This window comes from Brassica oleracea, chromosome C8 (genome assembly GCF_000695525.1).
Source record: "Brassica oleracea var. oleracea cultivar TO1000 chromosome C8, BOL, whole genome shotgun sequence".
Lineage (NCBI taxonomy): Eukaryota > Viridiplantae > Streptophyta > Magnoliopsida > Brassicales > Brassicaceae > Brassica > Brassica oleracea.
This window is the reverse complement of record NC_027755.1, coordinates 33,102,961-33,113,097: the sequence shown is the minus strand read 5'-3', so window position 1 is coordinate 33,113,097 and position 10,137 is coordinate 33,102,961. Positions and strand designations below refer to the sequence as shown.

At 37.0% G+C, this 10,137-nt stretch overlaps 3 protein-coding genes across 3 annotated transcripts; 1 reads left to right on the top strand and 2 right to left on the bottom strand.

Moving 5' to 3' along the window:
• The first annotated feature begins 338 nt into the window (after window positions 1–338).
• LOC106310046 (cytochrome P450 78A9) lies at window positions 339–2,106 on the top strand. The gene is made up of 2 exons (XM_013747237.1): window positions 339–1,086; window positions 1,247–2,106. Exons 1-2 carry the CDS (start codon window positions 343–345, stop codon window positions 1,865–1,867), a joined length of 1,365 nt encoding a protein of 454 aa, XP_013602691.1. The 5' UTR covers window positions 339–342; the 3' UTR covers window positions 1,868–2,106.
• A 3,055-nt stretch (window positions 2,107–5,161) lies between these two features.
• Window positions 5,162–5,851, bottom strand: LOC106309226. Its single transcript, XM_013746282.1, has one exon. The coding sequence runs from the start codon at window positions 5,849–5,851 to the stop codon at window positions 5,162–5,164; it is 690 nt and encodes a 229-aa protein (XP_013601736.1).
• A 519-nt stretch (window positions 5,852–6,370) lies between these two features.
• LOC106312773 lies at window positions 6,371–7,937 on the bottom strand. Its single transcript, XM_013750415.1, has 2 exons — window positions 7,185–7,937; window positions 6,371–6,772 (listed from the first exon to the last, which is right to left on the bottom strand). The coding sequence occupies exons 1-2, from the start codon at window positions 7,825–7,827 to the stop codon at window positions 6,594–6,596; spliced, it is 822 nt and encodes a 273-aa protein (XP_013605869.1). The 5' UTR covers window positions 7,828–7,937; the 3' UTR covers window positions 6,371–6,593.
• Window positions 7,938–10,137: the final 2,200 nt, after the last annotated feature.

Below are 10,137 nucleotides of genomic sequence, written 5' to 3'. Positions count from 1 at the left end.
TTAGTCCAAGAAGAAGAAATATCTAGAAGGAGAAGAAGAGTGTGGATTGAGAAGTGTGTAGAAGTGTGTTGAAGTGTTTATACGAAAAGAAGATGGAGAAGTCTCTAGAATTAGCTTGTAGTTACCCTCCACTAGTATAAATAAGAGTGTAGAGTCCATTTGTAACATCATCCAAGAATCAAGAAAACAAAGAGAGAAAACATTTGTAAGAGAGAGTTCTCAAAACAAAATCTTTGTAAACCCTTTCCAAAATTATAAAGAGTCTTCTTCTTAAATCTTTTAGTTGTCTAATCCCATCTTCATCTCATCGATATTGGGTAATTTTCCCAACATGTCGGAAGCATGTCTCTCATGTCCAACGCTTTAGCTCACCGCTGCATAGCCGCAGCCGCGGAGAAATTCGGAGCCAAACGTTTAATGGCGTTTAGCTTGGGAGATACTCGCGTGATCGTCACGTGCAACCCTGATGTAGCTAAAGAGATTCTAAACAGTCCGGTTTTCGCTGACCGTCCGGTTAAGGAATCAGCGTATTCCCTTATGTTTAGCCGGGCTATCGGTTTCGCTCCTTACGGCGTTTACTGGCGAACGTTGAGGAAAATCGCGTCTAGTCATCTTTTCAGCCCGAAACAGATCAAACGCTCTGAAACGCAGAGACGTGTGATCGCGAATCAGATCGTGAAGTGTCTCGAGAAACAGAGCAGCGGCAACGAAGGACTCTGTTTTGCTCGTGACTTGATCAAAACGGCATCGCTTAATAACATGATGTGCTCTGTTTTCGGGAAAGAATACGAGCTTGAGCATGAACACGACGAAGTGAATGAGCTTCGTGGTTTGGTCGAAGAAGGTTATGATTTACTCGGAACACTTAACTGGACCGATCATCTCCCGTGGCTGTCGGAATTTGATCCTCAGAGAATCCGGTCTAGATGTTCTAATCTTGTACCTAAAGTAAACCGGTTCGTGAACCGGATTATCTCTGACCACCGTGATCAAACTCGTGACTCGCCTAGTGACTTCGTTGACGTATTGCTCTCTCTTGATGGTCAGGATAAGTTTTCCGACCCGGATATGGTCGCCGTTCTCTGGGTACGTACACATAATAACACATGTCTTTTTTAACTTTGTGATAAAATAGACAAAAAGAAGACAATAAATCGTTTTTATTAATTTTTTGGAATTTTTAATTAATTAAAAAATGCAATTATGTGACAACAACATAGTAATTACATTTTTGTGGGTTTTACAGGAAATGATATTCAGAGGAACTGACACGGTGGCTGTCTTGATCGAATGGATTCTTGCTATGATGGTCCTTCATCCAGATATTCAGTCAATGGTTCACAACGAGCTTGATCAGAACGTGGGAAGATCAAGAGCCGTGGAAGAATCTGACGTGGCGTCTCTTACATATCTGACTGCTGTTGTGAAAGAAGTCTTGAGGCTTCACCCGCCAGGCCCACTTCTGTCGTGGGCCCGCTTAGCAATCACAGACACAATCATTGACGGCCGTCGTGTACCGGCAGGTACCACCGCAATGGTGAACATGTGGGCTATAGCACATGATCCACAAGTGTGGGAAAATCCTTTGGAGTTTAAACCTGCACGGTTTGTAGCAAAGGAAGGTGAGGTCGAGTTCTCGGTTCTTGGATCGGATCTGAGGCTAGCACCGTTCGGGTCGGGCCGTCGGGTCTGCCCTGGAAAGAATCTAGGGTTGAGCACCGTGATGTATTGGATCGCGACTCTCTTGCACGAGTTTGAGTGGCTTGCACCTACAGGTGAAAAGACTGTTGACTTGTCCGAGAAACTGAGGCTCTCGTGTGAGATGGCTAATCCTCTTGCTGTTAAACTGCGCGGTAGGCGCGGTTAAAGCAATTATACATTGAAGGAAAAAGAAATTAGTGTGCGAGGCATAAAAGAAAATAAAGAAAAAAAAGGAAGAAAAGAAAGGCTATGAACACTTTCTTGATACGTAACGTGTGTGCTGGTGTGAGGAGTGATGCATTGTGAATATAATGAAAGCATTAATCAATACTATCTTGATGTCACAGAAAACAATAGTTGATACTGCAACTAATTATATGTGGTTTTTAATTCCTATCTAAATATTACAAATTAATGTCCTCGTTTGAATGTTTATCTTTCGTAAACATAATTAATAATATGGGTTAATAACTCCGTAATTTTGGGAAACGTTCTTTGCTTGAACGCGAACACATCCCCGATTATAACACTCTTTCCTCCACTGATCATACAGATAACCAAAACTCATTCTCGTCAATAATGTATTTATTTTAATTGACTTTTATCCGACAAGACGCATAACAATATTGGAGATGGTGGATTCATTAGGCTAATAATACCAATTCATGATAATGAAACAAGTTATATATATTCCGAGAAAGTTTATTTTCTCTACATGACTACATCCTTAAAGTTTCAAATTATCGATCGATGCTTTATGTGAAAAAAGAGATATTTGTTAAAAATTACCAAATAAACCTAAGGGGTTGTTTTCCACATTTTCCCCAACCAAAATATATAAGATTCGACTTTATAAGAGTTGCAGATTTGACATACGGTGGCTCTTTAATTTTGTTTTTAATGGCCAGTCGTAATTATACTGGTCCCGTTTCATTACAAGAACTTTACAACGTTTGTAGAAATATATAGGACGAATGATTCCAAAAGTTAAGTTTGTTAAAAGATTACTAGCTAGTTTTTCCCCTCTTTGAGTCTTGTAGACCTCGCCTAAGTCCGCGGTCGAAATCGCTGGTTAATATTATTTTTCGACTGGTTTTGGTCTCCGGCTTAGCTATGCGGTGGTATCTTGTGAAAGTGGTGTTTCTACGGTTCTAGATATGTTGAATATTAAGTCGGTAAAATGTCCTTAAAGCGTCTACCAGTTCCCTTTTAGTGGGTTTATTTCTTCAGACGGTGTGGTTGTACAGGCATATCGGAAAAGTGGCAAGTTTTTAGGTGAAAGTAACTTGCAGTGCATGATCCACTAGAACTCTCCTTCGATATTGCGGCTGCTAAAAGACTCCATTTGTGGAAAGTTGAGCTTTTTCACCGACTAACAACTTAATCAAGAAAAGTAAAATAACCTACAGGCCTTTATAACTTGCCTAATGGGGTGATTGGTCCAGATGCAGGAAGTGATTTTAATTTTGATATTTATAGAACTTTTAAAACCACCGATCATATTTTATATTAGTTTTTAAAATTACGGTCATAAAATTAAAGATTCAGCCAAAAAGCAACAAAAAAAAAAGGTAAAAGTCTTATTTTCTAAAACTTCATTTTTTTCACCGGTAAAAGTTTTTAATACTACATCCCTTAAAACTAAATCAAAAAATTCTACAAACTAAATTCTAAAATATATTTTCCAGAATTGCAGCTCAAACAATCACCTCCTAAATCCACTAAACATCTATTCAGGAGAATGATCTGAGACATATAGCAACACTGGAAAATCCTAATTTATTGGTCACACTTTTAATTTCATTGATCAAACAAACTAATTAATATATACTCGTCGCCTTCCTAAAATTGGCAACTTAACAATAACCGAAATTTAATAAAATAATATGTTGTTTAAATATGAGAAGAATATTGACTGAAATCACTTTTCAAGTGTGTGGTCTAACCTAGATATTTTTTTGTTTTGAACTTTTCGAGCATACAAATATTTATATAACTAGAGTTATAGAATTTATACTAATATATAGTATTAAGAAGATTGTGACACATGAATTATTAAAGAGTGGTGGTATTTCTAATCTCATAAGGAGTAGGCACATAAGCAATGGGGAAAGAACAAAATCTGACAAGATTTGAATTAATTGTGGTCTAATCATATACTATTGAGAGATCTAAAAAAGTGGATAAGTATCTATAAAGATTTCTTATGTAGAAGCATCTTCTTAATGGCGTCATGTAGATTAAATAAATTGTCATGATCTGTTACATCAATTTCACTACGTCGACGACTTAAACACATGCTGACTTACAATAAGATTAGCTTAAATTGTTTATCATATAAATACTGATGGATTATTTGGTAGCATGTGAATATATTGATCGGTTCTTTGATAGCATATGAATATAACCAGGCCAAGCCATAAAATCCATAACCCGAAATTCGATCCGAACCCGAACCAAAAAATCCGATCTGTACCCGGTCCGAAATGTAAAAAATATCCAAATGAGTCTTTTAAGGTGGTACAAAACTATCCAAACTCGAAGTGTTATTAACCGAATCCGAACGGATAATCCGAAAAAACGAAAAAATCATAAAATCCGATAAGATATCCGAAGAAACCGATTCCGAATGTCCAAAATAATATACAATATAATTAAATTAAGCATGAATATATACTTCAAATATTCAATTTCATATTTATTTTGATATGTTATCTAACAATAAGTATTTAAAATTTAAATAACTACCTTAAATACTTAATTATATATAAATAAGTATATATTTCTTATGTTTTGCTTTTAAATTTTAGATTTTATTTCGAGTATATCCGAACCGATCCGATATAACCTGAATCCGAATGATATATGATTACTTTATGGGTTTTATGATGTGATACAAAACTGATCTGAACCCGATGTGTTATATCCGTACTTGCAAACTTACTAGAATGGGTTATAAAAGAGAACCGAAATTCAAAAAACCCGGCCCGAATGCCAACGGGTACCCGAATGCCGAAGCCTGAATATAACTATCCAAAAAGGACATAGATTTTTTACAACAGATATAGCTCAAAAATTAACACAATATCACTCAACTAAAACTTATGTAGATTAAAAGTTCACTATTGATAACATGTTTGAACAGTATGAGCTTCAACAATAAGTTAAATTAAATCTGCGGTAACACATTTACCAATTAGTATCCATATAACACAAATGATTTAGCTTATTTAACTTTGTACATGAGTACTTCTGAAAACCCAAGACCACTTACAGATTACTTAGGCTTATCAACGTAAGCACTCACACTTATATACATGGGCCAGTGTAAACAAAGTATTATATCAAATTATTAGAAATTGAGAAATAAATAAAAAAAATCATTATTGTTTATGACAATCATAGCGTATCAATTTTGTAAGTCGTTTAAATTTTTCTTCAATTTTTTTTCTTGATAGATTTAGTTGATTGAGCTGTTGTAGCCGTTTCCATGGTCTTTGACAATAAAACCATTGCCAGAGTTAGGTTTCCAGTAGAGGCTAAGATGAACGCCAGGATCATGATGAGTCTCCGAGGAGTTGTAGACGACAGAGCCATTAACTATCTGAACGTTACTGTTTACAAAACCATCCATCGGTAGATTTCCACCAATATTATCGTTATGCTTCTTTGAGGTATTTGACCTATCATCCTCTCCTTTCCCGACGCCATGTGTGTTTATCGGTGACCGTTTAATCTCCATCACAGCTCCTTTGTTATCACCTGAAATGGTTATGACGCCTTGTGTACCCATGATGACGTCACCAGACTCGTGTTGCTGCTCCTCGTTTGAACCGTGGACGAGGTTTGTTTTCTCCGAAAGAATGCTTTTCTGATGAGTGACCTCTTCCTCGTCCCTAGGCTTAGCTGGTTCGTGTTTTATAGACCGTGAAGATGTAACCGGACTCGGTTTAGGCTCTTGCACTTCTTTTGGTGGTGGACGTAATGATGTGGACAGCGGTTGAGGCAGCGGAGGAGGTGAAGGCGGAGCAGGCGGAGATCGTGGTAGTTTGATGACGTTGCGGGGAGGAGATGGGTCGCGTGAAGAGTTTTGTGTTTGCCGGACGACGCCAGAGAAACGGTACCAGGAACGACCCGATGGATTCGACATTAGTTGATTTTGTTAATTATGATATTTAGTTTTAATAATGCAACGGTTTTGGGATTTAGGTATGGGATTTGGTCCTTTATACATGCTTTGTGGTGTTATTTAGAAATAGATTAACAATGTAGTTTACCAAAACATATATTAATAATGTACGAGTAAGGTATCTGATGCAGCTTTCAAAACCCACATATTACGATTGGTATCAATAGTTTTCATTCAAATCATTTATTTACTTGTTCATTGTAATTTTGTATTAAGAACTAATATATATATTCTTTACTTTACACTTTTTGTTTGCCTTATCTTATTTTAAGAGTGAAAATTCGAATTGTGGCAAAGAGTATAAAATACAGTGAAATGCGAAACTTAAAAGGCAAAACTAGAATTTTGGCTTCCACAAATTCGACCGACTTTGTTGTTAATACTCCTGTTGTATAAGAGACTAATTTTAGTTTGAACATTCTTATTAATCAGTACTAAAATTCTTGTACATTGAAACCATTACAGGCTTACAGCACAATAAAACTTTTGAAACACATGTCCAAGAGTGTTGTCGAGCCATATATCATATCGGTATGCACTCACGTTTTTTTACAATTCAGCATTTACAAACACAAAAAAAAAAGTTGCACAAGACTTTGCAATATATATAGTCAAGACTCATATTACAAGTCCAACAATTAGAACTGTAAAGACAAGAAAAAGACAAAAACAAAAGCGAAAGAGACCACAACAAGTGAAGGGTTTAAGGCCATTTGGTGAACTCAAAGACCTTAAGGACGATATCAAAACCTGTTGGGATTTGCCAAATGAAAAGAAGAACATTGAGACCGTTCAACGCAATGTGTAGATTCCTCGCCGTCTCATTCCCTTTCTGCATGGCCGGCACCAAAGCAGCAGCAGCAGCCCATAGCACCGTTATCCCTGCAACCACCACCATCATTTCAAATTCTGACCATCTATGCACTAATATTAACGATTTTTTTTTAAAAAATATCAAATTTGGATGGTAGTTAAAAATAAATTGTAGACTCAAAACCAATTGACAGTAACTAAATTGGTTCATATCTCTTATATACACTACTTAAATCCTACAAATTCTGATGTAGGACTTTGTCACTACCATTAGTACAAAACCTTATATTATCTCATGATATTTACATTTTCCAATCCAAATTTGGCTCCTAATCACAGACCGAACCACAAGAGGATTGGGCAACCATTCTACATATTATTTATTTCTGTGAATTTTCCTCAACTTTTCAACATTCTATCAATCATCCGAGTCCTAAAGACGAAAACAGCTCAAGAGATATCGTTAGTGGTTAAATAATACCTGCTCCAGCGTAGAGATGAGGACCGGGGAAGAGTTTACCGGTACGAAGATAAGTATTAAGTCCACCAAACACAGACTCCAAAACACCAAACCCTAACAAAACGGAGCCTGCGTCAAAGTGTTTGTCTCTGTAAGACCCTTTGACCAACTCTTTCCTCTCTTCCGTCAACCGTCGGATCTCAAGCTCCGTGGCAGAAGGAGGCGACGAAGAGTCAACGACCGTGGATCCATCGGGAGAAACAGGAGTTGGCTTAACCTGTTTCTTGAGCTCGTTGATCTCGCTTTGGATGGTACGTACACGTCTCCACTGCCAACCTAAGTAACCAGCGTATAGAGTGTATACGAACAAACCTCCCATCACTATTGGGTGTATCAACGCGAACGATCGTCCTTCCAAGATCCCAAACTGTCCTCCAGCTGCTGCTGCATCCTGTGGATCGATGAGAAAGGGCAATGCGGTGAGTGCGAGAGGGAGGGAAGATGTTTTAAGGAGCTGGAGGGCGTTGGGAATGGAGGGTAGTTCTGGGGTCTTGCGAGGTTGTGGTTTGGAGATTGGTTTGAGAGAGTTAAGAGTCTTAGGACGATGATGGGTGGTGCGAGGAAGAAGATGGAGTGTGGAGAGACAATGAAGTGTGGTCGCCATACTCTCTCTGTCTCACTTTGCTAAATTGTGACAGAGATGATTTATTATGGCAAAAAGAGAGGAGAAGAAACAAGAGAGAGAGATCCTTAACCGCACAAACAACGAACCAAACAGATAAGAGAACTCCTTGAAAGTTTCACGTGTCAAAATATATGAACACTACTTAAAATAATAATAAAATCTTTTTTTCTATAGTGTCAATATCCTTGAACATTTAACTGGCCATTATTGTATACTAGAGTCCATTTTAAGGGCCCATACAGCCCATAATATTTGTTTCTTCATATCAATTCTAGTTGGAGAACATTTTTTTATTGAGCCTAGGCATTCGGCCCAAATTGAATACGAACAGAAAGTTTTGGTTCTTGGTTATCATCGAACAAATATGGTTGATGTCTTGATGACTTTTGTAAATTGTGAAATGCCAAAGTTTCGAGTTGGAGTATCTCTGTGACTTTCTGTGTGTACTGTGGACCGCGTGAGTCGTCATAAACATGCATAGAATAATTGATTGTGCCATTTTACAGTCAATAGACATATGCATGACATGAGAAACAGAAAGCACAGTACAGACTAAATCGTCAAATCACAAATCTATTTGTACTATACCACCTTTCTTTTTTTTTTTGTAAACTACTATACTACCTTATTTATATACAAGAAACAAATGAGCGATTGCTATAGTTTGACAGTTCAATCAGATATAGAATGATGTAATTTCATAAAATTCAGAGTCAAATGTTATTAATATTTAGTATCAAGTTTTGTTGGTCTGCATGATCATGTATAACTATGATTTCAAAAATAAAAATAAAAATTTAACCCAAAAGTCTGGATCGATATCTAAATTATTATTTTCTCAACGAACAATTAGCCATTTTTAATCATATATTGACACATAAGGAATAGATGACCGAATCATGTAGAAAACCTTATCTTCGACTTTGAGACTTTTGAATTTTCATCCCTTTGCATAAGAATGATTCAACGCGAAAATGTATTATAATAAAATCTAAACGACAAGTGATCAAGTAATACATTGGCGTCACGTTAAAATAAAGGCTTCTCCATCCAAAACCAGATTTCATTATCAATATTACTTGTAGATTGAACAACTTATTACAAAGAGGAAACAGAGGAAGAAGCAGCCAAAAATAAAACAACACAGAAGATGATAAGCTTAACATTTTAACAAAAAAATATTACTTGTATATGTTGTAGAAATATCTGTTTCAGGAGTATATACATTTAGATTCTCATCAACAGTCCTAAGGAAGTAAATGAAAACACCTTAAAGTAAGTGAATGTGATTTTTTTTACCAAACGTATTAAACATATTATTATAAGAGAGCTCTTTCTTTTCCTTTCGACTAAATATTAAATTTAGAAACAAAGATTTGCTTACAATAATAGAAACACGATCCGAGAAAATCAAAACTACAGACTAGTTACAAAAAAAAAAAAATCAAAACTACAGAGCCAAGACATTGGATTATACCTAACAGGAGGTGTTTTCAACAGAAACAACTCATGCAGCAAAAAAAGGTTGGCATGATGAGGGCACATATGATTGTCGGTGATTCTCATTCGCCACTGATAGATACCGAATACTATAGCTGACGTGGCTGATAGTTACTGTGTTGGCAAGTTAGTGAAGTTGCTGATTGAACCAGATGCTTTGCTGTTACTGAAATTGGAGAGTATAAATAAAGATCCATGAGTGTTGTTGTTGATTATCGAAGGATCATAGAGAGTTGTTAGGCAAATCAGAGGAGTGTCTCTGCATTTGAGGCAAGTTCAGAGAGGTTGTTCTCTGGATTTGAAGGACCTTGGCGTTAGGGTTCATAGCCTTCTTGTCTTGGTATTGTTACGGTTTATACGATAAGCAATAAGATCGTCTTTTACATCTTAGAGTCTTATCAATTGGTGCGGTGAGCGTCTCGATCATCGCGACGGTGAGCGGTTCGAGCTTTTGGTGACGACAATGGCGTATCAGAATTTCGCGACGACGGCGACGAGATCCAGAGCTGGCGAACAACAAACCCAATCGTTCTATCAATCATTCGATGCAAAGATCGATGCGAAGTTCAATAGGATAGAAGCAATGCTTCAATCATGCATTGCGACGCTACAACAACGATCACCTCAGGCGGATTCGTTTGGAATCTTTCCGACTCCAAATCAGCTGAAATCTTCTACTCAGGTATCTGTTTCTTCATCGGAACAGTACGGGAACAATCCGTTAGGTTATCGGCAAGTAGTTGAGAATTTTGATAATCACGAAGAGGAAAGATTCATAGAGATTCTTGT

What these genes read in the sequence shown, in the direction of transcription:
- LOC106310046 (XM_013747237.1), top strand. Translation starts at nt 343, where the DNA reads ATGTCTCTCATGTCCAACGCTTTAGCTCACCGCTGCATAGCCGCAGCC. An exon ending in ATATGGTCGCCGTTCTCTGG is followed by an intron (nt 1,087 to 1,246) that starts GTACGTACACAT and finishes TGGGTTTTACAG; the next exon opens with GAAATGATATTCAGAGGAAC.
- LOC106309226 (XM_013746282.1), bottom strand. Translation starts at nt 5,851, where the DNA reads ATGTCGAATCCATCGGGTCGTTCCTGGTACCGTTTCTCTGGCGTCGTC.
- LOC106312773 (XM_013750415.1), bottom strand. Translation starts at nt 7,827, where the DNA reads ATGGCGACCACACTTCATTGTCTCTCCACACTCCATCTTCTTCCTCGC. An exon ending in TCATCTCTACGCTGGAGCAG is followed by an intron (nt 6,773 to 7,184) that starts GTATTATTTAAC and finishes TGGTGGTTGCAG; the next exon opens with GGATAACGGTGCTATGGGCT.